The sequence below is a fragment of the Ovis aries genome, chromosome 4 (genome assembly GCF_016772045.2).
Source record: "Ovis aries strain OAR_USU_Benz2616 breed Rambouillet chromosome 4, ARS-UI_Ramb_v3.0, whole genome shotgun sequence".
Classification (NCBI taxonomy): domain Eukaryota; kingdom Metazoa; phylum Chordata; class Mammalia; order Artiodactyla; family Bovidae; genus Ovis; species Ovis aries.
In genome coordinates, this window is record NC_056057.1 from 10,928,132 (window position 1) to 10,946,786 (window position 18,655).

The window sequence follows — 18,655 nt, forward strand, 5'->3', positions numbered from 1 at the left end:
GCAAATGTTTAACAACTTTAGCAAAGTAGCTGACGGAAGCTGTGACATTAATGGGAGTACAAAGGTAGAGGAAAGGTTAGGGAAATAAAGAATTCCTCTCTTACTAATGTAGACTCAAGAGACACTGCCGAAAGAGAAAGAACAAAAAAAGTTATGCTTAAAGATATTATTTTAAACCATCATAAAAAGTAAAAGTGTTCCTATCAAACCAAGGAGGAAGGAGATTAACAAGGAGTAGTTCTGACGAGCTAAATCTTCATCTTTCAGAATAGGAAGTCAATAGTTATTATCTGTGGAGAAGGCGATGGCACCCCACTCCAGTACTCTTGCCTGGAAAATCCCATGGGCAGAGGAGCCTGGTAGGCTGCGGTCCATGGGGTTGTGAAGAGTCAGACACGACTGAGCGACTTCCCTTTCACTTTTCACTTTCATGCGTTGGAGAAGGAAATGGCAACCCACTCCAATGTTCTTGCCTGGAGAATCCCAGGGATGGGGGAGCCTGGTGGGCTGCCGTCTATGGGGTCACACAGAGTCGGACACGACTGAAGTGACTTAGCAGCAGCAGCAGCTATTATCTAAAGTTTAGATATCAAGAAATAGAGCATAGTATATTATCTAGATTCACAGAGGAACAACCAGAAGCACCGAAAACAGAATTAAAAGAAGTTGTATCTGGGTACTGGGCACAGGGATAGTTAGGACAGGAGCCTTGCTTTTTTATCATATACTCTGCTATATTAATCACCAAGCATGTGTGCCATGATTATCAAGGGAGGAGGCACAAATTCTTTAATATTTTCTAGTAAGAGATGGTAGATGGGCCCTCCCCTGAATCTGTGGGGCTTTGAACTCACTTATAACCAACAGAATGTGGCAGAAGTAACCCTACCTGTTCTTAAGGACACTGACCGGCCTGTGGGGCCATGCAGGGCCACAGGAGTCCAGGTACTCTGCAGCCTTGATGCTGAGAGGAAGCTCAGGACACATGGAGAATCAAGGCGTATGTGCTTTGGTCCACAGGCCCCCTGCTCAGGTCTTAGCATATACCAACCAGCCTGAGTGAATACCAGACTTGTGAATGAAGACATCATCTCAAAATGAACCAAATCCCTGGCAGCTGTGTCAGCTCAAGGTGAAGACTCAGACATCACAGAGCAGAGATCCTACTCTCACCGAGCTCTGTTTCCCAGCCATCCAATCCTTGCGCCTAAGAAAAAGGTTGTCTCCAGCCCCTAAATTCTGGGGTAACTGACCACACAGCCATATTAATCAGAACAACTTCTTAAGTAGCTCAGTTGTGTCCGACTCTTTGCGACCCCATGGACTGTAGCCTATCAGGCTTCTCCATCCTTCGGATTTTCCAGGCAAGAGTGCTGGAATGGATTGCCATTTCCTTCTCCAGGGGACCTTCCTGACCCAGGAATCAAACCCGGGTCTCCTGTATTGCAGGCAGACGCTTTACCATCTGAGCCACCAGGAAAGCCCCCAATAGAAAACATAATTACTTTAAATTAAAAGTAACAAATAACACAAATAACCCCCTTGGGTATTCTACTTCAGTTACAACTCCTTGCAATGTATCTGACAGCAGGCTGGGACCACCGCACATTTTCACTCTATTCTAGTCTATTCCACACCATTCCATTCCTCCCCTTCTCCCCTCTCTTCCGCTTTTTTCTCCTTTTCTTTTCATCATTACTATTAGTCACAACTAAGTAATGTCAGATCCCTTGGGTGATCACAGTCAACTGATCTAAGCAGAGAAGAAAGGTGTTTGGAATGGCAGCAACACCACACAGAGGTACTGGGCCAAGGTTCACAGTGAGACCGGCCTGTGGTAAGGACAGCTATAGGGGCTTACACCACGACTTTACAGCTCACGTCAGACTCTTCAGGAAACTGACTGTCAATCCTTTCTATAAAATCTCGTGACCTAGAGAATCTGAAACCATACCCTAAAATTCCCACCAAAATATCTAAATCAGCTCTGCCACAAATCATACGACCATTTAAAATATCAGTTAATACTGTTTAAATAAAATTATGTTCATAATTGAATGAAAATATCAGTGGAAAAATTAGTTTAGAGGGAATATATCTTAGCGTCCAGTCTACTCGCTAATTATTAAATTATTCAATAATTCCTAATTACTGTCATAATCCAACTTACTAATATAATTATTAGACTATATAATCTTAAGAGTATTAAATGGAATACTAATGAGTGAATAGAAAAATAACGCAGCTGCTGAATTTGGTGTTAATTTACATTTTTACTGTCATAAAAACTCCTGTAAAACAGTAATCTTTGCTCACTGCTTAGCTCTTTGGTAAGTTACTCAACAGGTATTTATGTGCCAGACACTGTTCTAGACACTGGGGGATAAAAGCAGTGAACAAAAGGGGCAAAAATTCATGTCTTCACAGAGCTTATGTTCTAATGCGAAGCATACATCCTATATTAATTCATGCATTACTTCAAGACATTTGCATGCTAGGTACAATGGACAATGCAAATATGGCTAAAAAGGAATCAGACAACCATGCCATTTTATCATTATGGAATTAAAAAGAATGATAGCCTGAGTTTACTTATTCAACAAACACTGGCTGTGGTCTTTCTAAACATGCCAGAACTGTAGGCTTCACTAAGTTTCAAAGCTTGAACTCTAAGAAAATTCAGATTTATGTAAGCATTGCCAGATTCTGTCACTATTTTACATCTTCACCATATAGTATCTCTCACTTCTACCTCAACTTAGCTCACTTTCTGCCATATTCTTCCCTCCCTTTTAATGAGTCTGTGGTCCTTTCAGTTCATAAGGTATCTCTTAACATTATTTTTTGGTCTAATGATGGTTTCACCTCTCAACTTTATCACTTAAAGTGGGAAAAAATTACAACATTTTTCATAAACAAAGATGCTACTCTTGACTCATCTCAAAAGTCCTATTTTTCTCGCATCAGGAATGAGTACCACCAAATCAACCATGCTTTTGTATAGCTCTCCTAGAGACCAACTCGCCCCTCTAAGTCAACCTTTTGCTCTTTGCAAAACTAACTGGTTTAGTTGAGGACCCAAGAGGCATCATCAACCCTAAGCTCTAGCCTAATGAGCTCTTGGTTAGAGAAATTACTACTGATTAAATCTCATGGGCTTAAAGGAATTTGTAACAACTAGCAGGATGTCGCAACTTTTCTTTTCATCTTAATACGTAAGAGGTATGTTATTTCAAAGGAGGGATGCTGTCCCTGTTCTTTAAGGGGACTTCCGTAACTTAAATACACTTCAGTCTTGATCAGCAACAGGAGTCCTTTCCAGCCCAATCTCTAAATCTTGTCTCTGGGTTTCTTATGGCTCAACAAGAAAACATCCCATTTTTATCCAAGGCTATTTAATAGCTCCTTTAAGTGATTCTACATGGTTGGAATGTAGACGACATCATCTAAAACTCCCAACTTGAAACCACTCAGCTAGTTTCCTGGTTTCCACCAAAAAGTTTTAAAATGTATTGGTCAGAGCCAATAGCCTAACATTTAAAATGCAAAGACATATTTTGTTTTTCTTGTTCTGTTGCTGAATAGGGCTAAGCGTTAATGTTTCCAGCTTTACACATTCATACCTTACCTTCTAAAAAGAAAACATTAGGAAAAGTACATATTTTACAGTAATCATTAGGAATACCTAACACAGAAATTTATGAGATAACAATCAAAGGAAGCAAAATAAAAAAGACTTCATTAGAGATTAGTGTCCCTGAAAGATCTTAATGACTTAAACACAGAGTATATGGAACGAAATTTAAAATGTCCTAAGGTGGTCATGCCGAAAGAAGAGCCTTGGAAAATAAAAAAGCAGAAATTCCAGTGTGTGACATAAAAAGGAATCATTCTGTTTGAGATTCTGAAATAAAAAGAGAAAGAACAAATAATTCAATTCCTCCTTGAGTTAAATTGAACAGTGAACTAAAAAAGATATCGCGCTTCCAAAAGTTCTGACAACGTGTTCTTGGGGGTGCTGTGTCCTCAGACCTGCCCACAATAAACCCATTAAAGAACAGGATATTGGGGAAAGGCGATTCCCTGGTAGCTCATTGGTTAAGAACCTGCCTGCCAGTACAGGAGAGGTAAGAGACAAGGGTTTGATCCCTGGGTCAGGAAGATCCCCTGGAGGAGGAAATGGCAGTCCACTCCACTATTTTTGCCTGGAGAATCCCATGGACAGAGGAGCCTGGCGGGCTACCACAGGGTTGCAAACAGTCAGACACAACCGAATGACTTCGCACACAGAAAGATTTCACCTAATTCCATTCCTCCGGAGAGTTCTTCCAGCACAGAAAGCCACATTAGTGGTAAAAAGAAAAGTAAAAGAATTCAAGCAATTGATTAAAATGTATTCAGAGTAACTTCCATTCTTATATTTAAAAACGTGCAAATTAGTTTCAACTTTTACTGAATCTGTGCGCATTTCCTGATGCTAATGTCTTCTCTGCAGTACGTAAATTGAGTCCAATACTGTACAATTAACCATGGGAATTACTTAAATTTTAAAACTCACTTGACTATAAACTATATATGCTGGAGTAAAAAAAATGAAAATTCCTCTTTTCAATATTTATTATTCCTGGGAAACCAAATAAGTATAACCCAATATACAGATCCATTTTCCCTCTTTCTTCGACACTCCTTTGTATTAACATTCATGTGATGAAATAACCTACATGATCCCTTACTTACCTAGACCCCCTTTTCATTATTTCATTTGTTTATTTATTCATTTTATTTCCACTGGATGTAGAATGTAAATGGACGTGACCCAATAAACACTTTCTGCCTCAAGGAGCTCACCACTACAGGTGTGGAAAGTTAAAAGGATCATAACAGTGGGAGGAGCAGATTGATATTATACCTTATATAATAAGTATAATAATATACAGGGCAGAGACATATACCAAGTACCATAAGGGAGGGCTGAAGTTGTTAAGGCTCAAAGGAAGCAGAAATTTTATCCAAATGAAGGTATTAAGGACACACAAAAGTCCGGAAGCACATGACTAACGGAGGAGAAACAGGGTCTGAAATACATGAAGACAGAATCTGGACTGTGGGAAATTCTCCCAACCTCCGATGTGTAAAATTTTACGTGAAGAAACTGATTTTCTTCAGTGTTTGCTCAAAATGGAAATCCACCCCTGTCACAGATAACTTCGATAATTCAACATATGCAATTATGAACACTGTGCACTGATTTTTTTCTTTTAGGATAAGAAAGTGTGAAATTGAACTTATCAGAATTCCTCTGTTTGTAAGGCACAACCCAACAGCAATACTACAAACAATAAAGAGGACGGTCTACCCCTGCCCAAAAAAAGGGGCACTAGAGCTTGGTTCTGGAGGATGCATACATAGCATTTCAACAAGTGCAGGCAGGTGGTACAGGGAGGAGGGCATGCTCTGAGACCAGCTCCCATTAAACACAGCGGTGGCGGCAAGGAGCCCAGGGAGGGGAAATGGACTAGTCACTATTACTGCAGGATGCAAGCACTGAACGTACACAGAGAACACAAGAAAATCCTATCAGAGTTGAAGCTAGGACTAAAGATTAAAAAAATAGACAGTCACAGGGAAAATTTTAAATATCAGTAAGTATTTGAACGTTCTTACTAAATAGCTTGGCGTACTGCTACAGTCTAAACCAATAATTTGCCAGCATTTAGCTTGAGATACTATGTTCCTTCGTGCTTGCTCAGTTACTTCAGCGGTATCCGTCTCTTTGCAACCCCGTGGACTGTGGCCCTCCAGGCTCCTCTGTCCACGTGATTCCCCAGGCAAGAGTACTGGAGTGGGTTGCCATGCCCTCCTCCAGCGGATCTTCCCAACCCAGCGATCGAACCAGTGTCTCCTGCATCTCCTGCACTGTAGGCGGATTCTTTACCACCAGCCACCAAGGAAGCCCTATAATGTTACATGCAACTCTAAAACGATGAAAAGGTCTCATGTGAGGGGCGTATCATTTAATTTACTCTACTTCATTCAGGAAACTTACTGGGCAACTAACAGTATGGACCCTGTTATTTATGGATATAAAAGATACAGCCCACCTTTGTCTTCAAGTCAGCAAACACAAAATCATTAAACTGAAAATATTCTTCTCATTCAAAGGAATGTTTTCTGATATGCAATGCCCACCAGCCATCCTGTTCTGTTAACACTAGATATAAACCTGTTTTTGAGCCTTAGTTATCCTCAGTTTGTATCTATAACTCATGTAACTGAGGAATAAAGTAACTGATTAAAAATCAGGCAATTTTTTAATGCATTTACACAACAATTCCTACACAGGTCAAAGAGGGTTGAATCAAGTTAAACCTAAAACCCTTTTCAATGAAAAAAACTCCTGTACTGTGATTCTAATTCTACTGAACTAAAATCCTTTAGGAAGGTTAAATAGGACTCAGTAATTAAAATGGCTACTTGAATGACAAAGTAAGTAGCTGTCCAAATTTAGGTAAACTACTAACTGTTTAATAATGATTCCATCCCAAATTGGCTTCCAGGCTACCGCTGCGCGCGTGCACACACACACACACACACACACACACACACACACACAGATTCCTGCCACATGCTTTAAGCTGCCTTTATTTTGTGATACATACATACAATGGAGTATTACTCAGCCATAAAAAGGAACGAATTTGAGTTGGTTGCACTGAGGTGGATGAGCCTAAAGTCTGTTTACAGCGTGACCTAAGTCAGAAAGAGAAAAACAAATATCATATATTAACGAATATATACGGAATTGAGCAAAAGAGTACTGATGAGCCTATTTGCAGGGCAGGAACAGAGAGGCAGACATAGAGAGTGGACTTGTAGGCACAGCGAGGTAAGGCGAGGGGGCAGTGCGCTGACGGAGTAGCACTGACACGTATCATTCCCACGTGCAACACAGGCAGCTATCGGGAAGCACCTACACGGCACGCTCAGCAGAGTGCTCTGGGATGCCCTGAAGGGGTGGGCGGGGGGTGGGAAGAAGGCTCAAGAGGAAGAGGATATACGGATATTATGGCTGATTCACGTTGCTGTATGGCAGAAATTAACAGAACACTGTAAAGCAATTATTCTCCGATTAAAAATATTTTTTAAAAAATGTTCTTGGGACTTTTCTTGTGGTCCAGTGGCTAAGACTCCAAGCTCTCAAGACAGGGGGCCCAGGTTTGATCCCTTGTCAGGGAACTAGATCCCACATGCTGATAAATAAATAAATATATATATATTTTTAAAGGCGCCTTTATTTCACTTTAATGGGGAGCAGTTACATGAGTAGCTGGTAAAACAAAATCAAGCATGGCAACACACAGGTGACATTCAGAACAACTGTCTGGTAGCTCTTACAAAACTCCTCCCTCTGACTGCTCACCCGCCTGCCCCAGTAGACTTAGCATCTATAGATCACCAATCAAATGGTAACCTTTATGTAGGCAGGCTTGTCACCAACCACCTGTGTCTATTTTCCATGCACTTGTAAAGGGCCCCACTTCCAAACACTACCTTCTTATTTGTACTCCCACTCCTCCTGTGCCCAGATTTCATCTCTGCTGTGTTCTAGAACACCAGGAAGCTCATGATTAATTTCCTTCCTAAGAAGACTGAGAAGGACTTCCCTGGGGGTCCAGTGGTGAAGAATTCGCCTGTCAATGCAGGGGACACAGGTTCGATCCCTGGTCCAGGAAGATTCCATACGCCACGGAGCAACTTAAGCCTGTGCGCCGTAACTACTGAGTGGATGCTCTAGGGCCCCTGAGCTGCAAACTCCAGGAGCCCACAGGCCTAGCGCCTGGGCGCCCCGAGACAAGCCACTGCAGTGAGAAGCCGGCGCACATCACAACCAGAGAGAAGTTCCCCCTCACCGAAACTAGAGAGAGCCTGAGCGCCGATCAAGATCCAGCGCAGACAAAACCAAACAAACCAACCTTACAAAAGAAGACCGAGAAGCTTATCGGAGCCTCATGGGAACTAGAAACGGTGTGGTCAGTTCAAGAGGCATGGGCAACACATATTTGCTTAGGTGTCTAGTAGAAGTTGCTAGCCTACCTAACTTTCAAGTATTATAGTGTTTATTTCACTAACTGGGAATCAGATGCCAGGGCCACATTATGAAATAGTTCATAAGCATTTAGATTTACCTGTTCTTTGTCTCAAATGAATTTAGTATTATTACTTAATTATTTAACTACATTATTTACCCATGTTTTTACTTAACTATAGCTATTTAAATGATCATAGTTATTACCCAATTTCCTTAAAAGCAGACTTTAATGGATAATCTCCACACTTTTTTACAGATTTACTCCAGTAAGGCATACTGCAGAATTCAGGAATTTTCCGAGTTGATATGTCATTTATTCCTGGCAAACCATCACCTTTGTCTACATATAGTTCATTTTTTCCAAACTAGAAATGTACTCACTAGAGTTAACTTCTTCCATCAAACGAAAGAAATTATTTTAAAACTGCCACTGAGATTTTAGAGCATGTTAACAACTTTCAAATGGCATGGCAGGCAAGCTGCCTGACCTCTGGATTTTAGTTTATCTATAATATCAAAGGGCTGAAAGACCTCCAAAGTGTCTTCCAATCCTATTATTGATGAGTGTCCCATGACACAGAGTATTGGATGTTTTATTCTTAAAAAACATTCTTAGGAAATCATTAAGAGTGACACATGATTTTTTTTAAGGTAATTTACTTTTTTAAAATTTGATTTTTAATTGGGAGGATAATTGCTTTACAATGTTGTGTTGGTTTCTGCCATACAACAATGTGAATCAGCTATTAAGTGTGTGTGTGTGTGTGTGTGTGTGTGTGTGTGCGTACACCCTTCCTCTTGAGCCTTCTTCCCAACCCTCATCCCCCTCTCAGTTGTCACAGACGGCCAGGTGGGGCTCCCTGTATTATACAGCAGCTTCCCACTAGCTATCTGTTTTACACAGGCTAATATATATGTTTCAGTGCTTCTCTCTCCTCCCTAAAGGTAATTTACTTTTAATAAGGAGTCTGTTTTCACAGATACTCACTTACCTTTGTTCCAAACATAGGAAAATACCCTAAAAGATACTCAAGTTTAAACAAGTCTTCTTCTTAGGAGCTACTTCCTCATTGATGGAGAAATTCTAATAGTTCCATAGTGGTAACAGTTGTGTGAAAAGGACACAGCGCAATCCATGGCAACAGTTCAGCCCTACCAAGTTCTTCTGTGGCAACGAGGAATGGGAGAACATCACTAGGAAAGTGTGTATTTACTAAATAAGTTCAATAACTTGGAGACTTCCCAAGGTGCTCTCAGAGATTGAAAGACAAAACCTACTTTTCACATAAAAAGACATTTAAAATTCCTGCTTCTCCAGTCTTCACTGAAACAAGTCCTAATAAATATATTCTGCTAAGTCGCTTCAGTCGTGTCCGACTCTGTGCAACCCCATAGACGGCGGCCCACCAGGCTCCCCCGTCCCTGGGATTCTCCAGGCAAGAACACTGGAGTGGGCTGCCATTTCCTCCTCCAATGCATGAAAATGAAGAGTGAGAGTGAAATCACTCAGCCGTGTCTGACTCTTAGCGACCCCATGGACTATAGCCCACCAGGCTCCTCCATCGATGGGATTTTCCAGGCAAGAGTACTGGAGTGGGGTGCCATTGCCTTCTCCAAATAAATATATTATTCACCCACAAAATAACATTTTATTCAGAAGGATTCCCATAAACTAACCCACCTGAGGATCCCTGTTTATGCAGCAACAAATCAGGTATCTTTCTGCTCTGTTAATAGGTTTTCCCAGAGAAATCACATGTGTATTCTTTTTATGATATTACTGAGATCATTAAAAAGAGGAAATGGGAAAACTCTCCTTGAATAACCACCGGTGAGCTATATGCATTTTTCAGGTTTTCTTACAGCAGCGATTAAATTTGCTAATAGCGATAATTTAACATATTCAGACATCACCAGTTTATTCACTGAAATACTGTGAGTTTTAGATTACTGAACTGGTACTTGAATTTGAATGACTTCCCCTGCTACCCTAACAAATTCCATCCCTGGAGACAACACTGATAACACTAGCCAGTATCTCTGACATGATACTCATGTCTCCAGGTTATTGTGACCATATTATTCCTTCAAAACCAGGGAGAATTATTGTTTCAAATCCCGTTGGTTTTTAAACAGTAAGTCCTTCCTAAATCTTTGTTGAGTAAGTGAAGCTCAGATGTTCATATCTATCAATTGCATGTCAATATTGCCTTATACAGATCTCTGTGTATGTCCCTAAAGTGAAATTTAATCCCGCCAAAGCATTTGACTCTGATTAGTGTTTCAGTTATCTATTCAATCAGCAAATTCTCGGTAACCAAATTATCACAAATATTAACTGTTTTAAAAAAATGGTTAGGTGAAATATAGCAAAAAGTCAATGGAAATAAAGAGAAATGAATTTTTAAAAAGATCAAAGAATTGCTCATCCCATGACAAGGTTAAGTTCTGTAAATGTAGAGACTTTTTCAACTTGTTCACTGATGTATCCCCAGCTTCTAATAGTTTCTGGCAAATACTGGGCCCTTGATAAATATTTGGTGAATGGATAGATTGCTGATAAGACATGTTATTTTATCCACTCTGCTTACTTAGTTCAGAACGTAAAACGGGATTCATTTGTGGCGTGCAGAAGCTCTAATATAGGATCATACTGAAGTCTGATTCTGGCGAAGGCTGCCAGATTTAGAATTAACTAACTGTAAAATACAAATAAATTTATATCCCAGACACTGACTAGCTGATCAAGCCTGGGCCTGGGATACATCAAGCCACAGGTAAGCAAGAATTTCAAGTCATTATCCCTGTGCATGCCGGCAGTCCCAGAGCCAGCAACAACAGGCAGCTTTTCAGGCAAATCCACCCAATATCTCAAACTTTTGAAAACTAATGTGTTTATTATACTTCTTCAAGCTTTGGGGGTTAACTGTCTGTGGGTAGGGCCTATAATTATGATCAATTACATGTGACTTGAAGGCATTTATACAGGCACCTATCTGCCCTTTTAAGAAACCTTTAAAGAACCAGCCACAGGACTGTAAAATGGATCCTCTGGGGCAACAATAAATCACAGGTTTGGGGGCCCAACTCTGACAACTCTCCCTTAGAAGAGAAGAATTTGTCACCTGTCCTTGATTTCCTAATCCTGCCTGAGCAATTTTCACCATCATCTAAAATGTGAATTCCTAGTCAAGCTCAGCAAGTCGTGGGGACCAGTAATTGCCCCCAGGCAGAAGCGGAAGGGAAGAAACAGGAAGGAAACAAATGGAATGGAGATCTGCAGCTCGTGAGGATGACATCATCGATGATTTTCTCAAGTGTCATTGAACTTCATGGCATATAACTGATGGTCCTTTCTGACAAACTATAGGCTCATTATATTTCGAGTAGCTTCGTGGTTCTGGAGCTTGTAATGTCTAGGCTTGAGTATGATTCGTCCTACAGGAAAGGACAGGTGAGCCTTACTGGGAACTTTTACCAAGGCAAGCCCCCTGTCCCTCCCCACCCCCCCATCCCCACCGTCAATCTTTGAACACAAATAATACCTGGACATCTAAAGCACTCTTAAATTTACAAACTGTTCACATATACACTATCTCAGTTTCTCCTCACGAGTCTTAAGAGGTAGATGTCATCTTTACCACTTAACATGTGAAACAGTTTTAGAAATGATCCCTTTGTCTTCAACATATCAGTACAATTTCAACTTATCAATGCAATCTCCTAGAATTTCTCAGTACAGAATCCAAAACATGGCTTCGTTAGAAATGTGTAAAGACACACCAACCTCAAGAAGATAAATCAAGAGAATAAGTTGGGTTTGCCGGCACAAGGGCAAAAACAACTTCCCTCCATTATGAGAGTAAATAGTGCTTTAGGGAAAGGACGGTGTTACACAGGGGTGCCTCTGTAATACCTCTACGATTGGAAGGACATGATTTTATTTATATACATGATAATCATCCTTAACTGGACACTATCCATAGGTAACAGACAAAATAAAACAAGAATTTTGGACTTAAATTCTAGCAGTGGAATTCACCCTTTGGGAAGTGACTGGGTGATCCCTGTAGGAAGATAACTAAGTTACAGGGTACAAATGTACCCTTCGCTTTCCTCTCCAGTATCACAAAGATGACCCAAAAGGGTTTCTGTTGTTTTTCAACAACAACAAAAAAACACACAGGTTACCTACAGTTTTTATATATAATCTCATCTTCCTAAATCACTGATTCTTTCAGTCCCTCTCTTCTCTATTGGCTAAAACATAGGTATACTGGGATCCAAGCTTTACAGCCATTTACTGCCTTGCTCACGTAGTTACAATTCTTTGCTGCCTTCTCGCCTGAGTCCTGACCGTGGCAGGAGCAAAGCACCATACAAGTCATCCAGCCTGGGATGAGAGGAGACAAGTCGAAACCTCCCAGGAAGACTGCAGACACATGGGCTCCCTGAGTCTATAGAGGGCTTGGTATTTCAAAGGTCAGTCTTGGGTCTCTCCACTTTGGTGACTAATGTTAAATTGTTTGACTTTTCACAAAAACATTTAGCTATGCTTATTTACATAATCTCATCCACAGCACACATACAGTAGTAGATATGTATTTGTTGACTAGAGCCCCTTGACGGATGAGAAGACAGGAAGAAGACTTCAAGACCTCCTTTTTCCAACTTATTATCTTAGACGTTGAGAAAGGTAAAATCACACCCTAATTTGTAGAAGTTTCCGGGCATTCCTTTTCAGCTTAAAACTATGCACCTCTGTTTAAAAAAGAAAAGGATGACACACCACACAATGTCAAACACACAATGGGGAAATTCCAGGATCACTAAGAAAACACCATTATCCAAAGTCACACACTTTGGTTTAATACTGGTTCCCACACAAGAAACACTGTAAGAACTGCTGCCTCCCCACCCTCCAGCACAGCCCACCCAGGAAAATCCTGGGCAGGACGTTTAGAATCTAAATATTCCATAACCTGGACTGACTGACAGGGAAGGAGCCTAAGGACTATGCCCTCTTAGACACACAAAATAGTACAAACAGATAACATATTTGGAAGACATTTTTAAAAGGACACAAACTGGGCGTTGGCACTGAAGTTCTTCATCAGGAATCCTTATCATTATGCAATGTTAGCGAAAGGAAACTGTAGGTGTAATTGACAAAATTATTCTCAAGTGTTTCTGCACTTTAAAACCTCATTTATACTAGGCTCTGGCAGAAGACTTTTCTTCCTACTAATTACCACCATACCCTGTTACCTCTCATTCATTCTCTCAAAAACTTCCCCAATGGCCAAGGAAACCACGCGGGGGGGCTGGGGGTGGGGGGCTGGGGGGGTGGAGGCCTGTCCGAGATTGCCCTGTTCTATCCCCTAAAAGACACCCATCTTTCAGGACCCCTTTCAGGACGAACCGGGAGAAAAACACTTAGAACTGGCACAGCGGCGAGGAAGGCTGCGCAGGTCATATTTTCTGACTGGTCTTTTTGCTCGCTGTCTGGCAAGATCACTAGCTCTGGCTCGTGGCTCTGTCGACAAAACTCACTCTCACTCCGTAAGGTCGACGGATGGCGCCATGCCTCCCCCGCCGTCCCCCCACCCTCCCGCACACGCAGCATCTCCGTGGGGCCGGGGATACCAGGCCCTCCCCCAGCACACGGCCCCCGACGGCACGGGCGCCGATGCACCGCTCACCTGACCACGTTGGGGTGCTCGAAGGTCTCCAGGTGCCTCAGCACCGCCACCTCGCGGATGGTGGAGAGCGGCATGCCCTCCTCGCCAGTCTGCACTCTCACACGCTTCAGCGCCACGAAACGGCCTCCGTTCTTCAGGTCCCGGGCCTTGAACACCTTCCCGTAGGCGCCCTCCCCGATCTCCGCCACGCACTCATACTGCTGGTCAGCACGGCTCAGGCCGTCCTTCTCCATGCCGCCCGGCGCGGTGCCGCTGGGGCGGGCGGGGGGCGCGCTCGGCTCGCTGGTGGCCGCCGCTCGCCTCCTCCCGGACTCCCCGGCCGGCTCCCTCGCGCCCCGGAGCTCGGTCTCGCTCACTCTCTCACCCCCCGCCGACTACCACGCTCGGGCGCTCGGACTCTCGCGGCCGCCGGGGCTGGATGGAGCGACCTCCCCGCGGGCGGGCGCAACCCTGGAGCCGCCGCTGCGAAACTCCGCCTGCTGAGTCGCCGAGGAGCGAGCCGATCCCTCCTCTTCCCTCCCAGAAGCGCAGTCCTCTGCAGACACCGAGGCGATTACATAGTCTGTCTCAGCCCGAGCGCGTCTCAGTCCACGGTCATTCCACCTAAAAGAGGAGACGGGAGGACAAGAAGAAAGTGTAATCAGACATCCCAGGCGCCTTCTCCGGGGTTCCTACAGGGACCCCTCCTCCTCCTTTACGCAGCCCCCATCGCTACCCTCTGCGAGCTCCTGCCCTCCCAGGCCGCTTCCTTCCTGGTTTCTCCGAGAAAAACGAAGTTACTTTTCTTTCCCTGCAGAGCTAGAGCCGTCTTCGCCCGGAGAGGTTGCAGGGGCCCCTCGGGGATGAGCGCGGGGCGCTGGACGCGGTGGAACGAGAGGGGGCGTGCCAAGCAGCCCAGAGTGTGCCGGGAGCGCGGGGGAGGGGAGGCGCCGGGCACGTCAATGTCACGGCTTAATATTTCCCTGTATCATTGTGTTGCGCTGCTCCGCTCCCTGCCTGCCGGGCCTGGACGTCAGGGGACAGGGGCTCCATGGGTGCCGTGGGGGCGTTCTGGGGTCGTGCGCAGCCTGGTGTGGACAGACCTCGGGTCCGCCTGAGTGCGGCCGCAGAATGTGGGTGGGGGCTCCCAGGACCTTTGTAACCCGATGCTGCGAGTGTGCGAGAAGGGGTGGTCAGACATCTGCTCGGAAATTGCTTCCTTTCTTTCTACTTTCAGTTTTTCTACGAGGAGACATTTAAAAACGACACACAAATGGTCTTTTTAAGGTAAAAGAGTCTGGGTTGGAAACGGAATCCTTCCTCTTACTTGGGAAGACCTCCCTGGTGGAAACCCATCAGATCCGAGAGGGCGGGAGCTCCCGCTACTCCGGAGTGGGTGAGCGATGCCTCCCCCCGCGGTGTGGCGGCGGGGGCGAGGGGGCGGGTGAAGTCGCCTACGGAACCCTAAGAATGGGATAAAGAGGTGCTCGCCGCACTTCAGCTTGTCGTCTCCTTGGAGAACAACTTCAGAAGCAAAGCGGCATAATCGTCACTTGCCTTGAATTTTTCAACCGATTGCAACCTGAGCAAAACTCAGCTTCCCCTTAAATAGGGTGAGGGGTGGGGGGAGTAAAGGCTGAGCCTCCAGGGGAAAGCGAAAAGGGGTTGCGCCCCCGGGGCCAGGACTCGAGAACCTTTCCCCACTCCCAGGGTTGTTCCCGAAGTAGGTAGCAGAGGTTGCTCCACTCCCCTTCCAGTTTAAGGTCGGATCCGAATAGCAGCCAGTGACCCCCGGAGCTCACCCCACACACACAACAAAGCGGCGAAGGGGGGGGGGGGTCGCACTCTTCTTTCCCATTCAAGCTGCAATCCAGGACCCAGGGGACCTCTGCTCCACCAACGCTGTGGCCTCCGCCGGACATTCGCCGCTCCGACTGCTTGTCCGAAATTCCCCGGAGCTCCTCGGAATTACCTGCCCCGCAACCTCTGGCTCGCTCGCCTTCCGCCAGGAATTAAAGATACAGACTGCGCGACCCTTGCGGTCTGCGGGCGGAGGGGACCGCGGAGAGCACCGGGCCCCTCACACTCTCTCCATTCAAAATTCTCCTTAAAAGGTGAAGGCCAGTCCTGGGTAAGGGGGCCGAGGAACGAGCCCCCTGAGCCAAGGAACCAGCGGTCGGAGCCAGGCCGAGGGCCACACAGGTAGCGGAGGAGCCGCGGCGAGCGGCGCCGCCCGCCCCCTCCCGCAGGCCCCCTCCCAGCCCCAGTCCTGCCCGCCGCCCGGCGGCGAAGGAAGCGGCGGGGACGTCCCACCCCCGCAGGGAGCTGCGCCCGCCGCCCCCGCCGGGCCCCGCACCGCCCGCCCCGGCTCTCCCCCCTCGCTCCCCGGACTGTCGGCTCCGGCGGAGAGAAACGGGAGCAGCCGTGCCTCCCCCCGTCCCCCGCCCCGTCCACTTTTTTTGTTGTTGTTGTTGCTTTCCCACGCTGGCTGAATGTGACTTGACCCCATTTCAAAAAAGTTTGACAGAGTGCTTCAACATTTCCGCATTCCTCCGCGACTACAAAGGCTGCAGCCGCCTCCTTCTGCTTTCTGTCTCTGCTCTCTGTCTTCACACTCAATGAAATCCTTCATGTGCCTCTCCCGAAGCCTGCCAAGCACCGCAAGGGTCGCCACCACCGCGGCGACCAGAGGCCGCCCCGGGGGACCACGACTCCCGCGTGTACACACACGCAGATGCGCCCACGTGCACACTGACGGGCGCGGGGCTCGGGCCAGGAGGTGTTCACCCCGGGGGCGTGCGTTTTAACGATATTTTAAATTAGGAAAGTAAACTAGGAAACTAAAGCAAGCGTCCATCCTTGCGGGGGGACTTCCAGCCTGGGCACTGGCCGCCGGCGTGTACTCCTCTCTTAAGTGCAGAACACGCCCGCGGGGGCTGCCAGCAAGAAGTCTGCGTTAACATTTATCTCGCGGTGGGGAAGGTGGAGCTCACACCCACACCTCGGCGAGATGGAGGGGGAGCTTTCGTGGGGAAATAAATACAAGGCACCGAAACACATTCTCTCCCGCGTGAGGTTCCCCAAAGCAGTGCATTTTAAACCCTGAATGTAAATTTCTCGGTGAGTTTCCCAGTGGAGCCTGAGTTCCGTTTGAAGGACTGGATAAGAAGTGTTTGTGTGGGTGTTTGTGCGCAAGGCTGTGTGCGAGCAGGCACAGGAGCTCGGCGTTGGGGGGAGTCCCTCGTGTGGGATGTTTCCCTCTAGTCAGATTAGGAGAAACTCCTGTAGCTCCCCCGAAACTGGCCCCTGTAACCACCCCTCCTCGGATCGTAAGGGGTTAACCAAAGCCGATTCCCAGAACCTACCGCCCCCCCTCCCCGCCCCAGTCACCCCCACCCACCCTAGCCGCCGACCCCGGGCCAAGCCCCCAAGTCTTCCCCAAGGACCACCCCCCCACCCTGCACCCTGCCGCCCACCCACCAGAGCGCACAGCGCCTCACCTGAGGGGCCCGGCCGCGGCGGGCCTCGCGAGGGGGCTGCGGGGACCGGTCGACCTTCGCACGTGTCCGCCGCGGCGCGGAGCAGGTAAACCGGCTCGAGGAAGGAGTTAGCGGCGCTCGCTCGGGCGAGGGGGTGGGCACTGCGGCGGAGGGCGGAGGGACGGCGGAGGGCGCCGCCCGCGCGGCGCGCTGGGGGCGGACGGAGGCCGCGGGGCTCCGGCCCGGGCTCGGGGCCCGAGCCGGGGAGGCGGCGGGGGCGGGGTGGGGGGCCCTGGAGGCCGGCGGCCCGCGACCCTCCCGGCGGCCGGGTGGGGGGCTCGCCGCTCAGTGGCCAGCGAGTGTGCAAATTAAAGCCTTCCGGAGAGAGGGGAGGCGGCCGAGCCCCGGCTGTGCTCTGAGCCTCCGGCTCCCCGGCTCTCCGCTCCGAGTGGGGGGCGAGAAAGAGGGGGGAGCTAAATGAAAATTTCCGGCTTTCGCTGCAACTGGAGTGGGGTGACTAAAATAGGAGGCGTGAGAGGGAGAGTGGGATGTGTGGTCGGCAGTCGGCTGAGTTACCAAACCGAGGGTCGCCCAGAGTTGGGGTTTTTGACAGAGTGAGGCAGGCGGGGGGTTTCAGCAGTCAGTGATGTAGACAGATGGGGAAAACACAAAACGACCGATAATAGTCATGAGGGGCCGGTGGGGATGGTAAATACTAACACTTTTCAAGAAACTGAAAAGTCAGATCAAAAAATAACTTTATTTAAAAAAATTGGCAGGACGCCTTGCAGAAAAGAAAATACTAATCTGTCCAAGCACTTTTCACTTTCAGCATGAGCTACATTTGTTTTGTTTTCCTTCGCTTCCTTTCGGCCTCACAAAGCCCTATCTTTTCCTTTTGGACGGAGGATATGATTTGGAAATTGTCTGGCACTCTTGTGGTTAACGATCTACTTGAAGGGGCTGGCCGGCTCACAGTTATTAAGTGATTAGTAACTGCCGAGGGTTCACTAAGGTATTTCTGTGGAGGTAAAAAGCCTAAAATTGACTTTAAGTAACAGAACAGCAAGATAATAGACACACGCACACACACACAAAGAAGAGAGAACACGATTCGATGGGTGCTTACTTTAAATGCATTACTGGACTTCTGAAATTTGAAACTTTGTAAGAATGTATACTTTACCTGCTGAGAAAACCTCAATATTTCAGGTGAAAATTAGATTTTGGAGGAAAAGAAAAGTCTTCTAGACTTTTACAATGAAGTAAAACAAAACTTAAAATGACTATTTTTTTGGAAAGAATTCAATATTATCCAAAATCTCTATCTGTAAAATACTTGAAACCCTTTGAAATATCTTAATGCAAACCCTAAAAAAAATGTTATTTATTTCAGGACTCTGTGT

General features: G+C 46.2%; 1 protein-coding gene across 4 annotated transcripts in view; it reads right to left on the reverse strand.

The window, feature by feature from the left end:
- CDK6 (cyclin dependent kinase 6) overlaps nt 1-17,412 on the reverse strand; it is a 263,408-nt gene extending 245,996 nt beyond the window's left edge. For 2 of the 4 annotated variants that reach the window (XM_042248372.1, XM_012177413.4), the window contains exons 1-2: nt 14,507-14,663; nt 13,792-14,394 (exon numbers count right to left, since the gene is read on the reverse strand). In XM_042248372.1, the coding sequence (XP_042104306.1) occupies nt 13,792-14,024 (233 nt within the window). In that variant the 5' untranslated portion in view covers nt 14,025-14,394; nt 14,507-14,663. Of the gene's footprint in view, nt 1-13,791; nt 14,395-14,506; nt 14,664-17,270 lie in introns of those variants that run through there. The other 2 variants (XM_042248370.1, XM_027968446.2) reach the window with 2 other exon arrangements.
- Nucleotides 17,413-18,655: the final 1,243 nt, after the last annotated feature.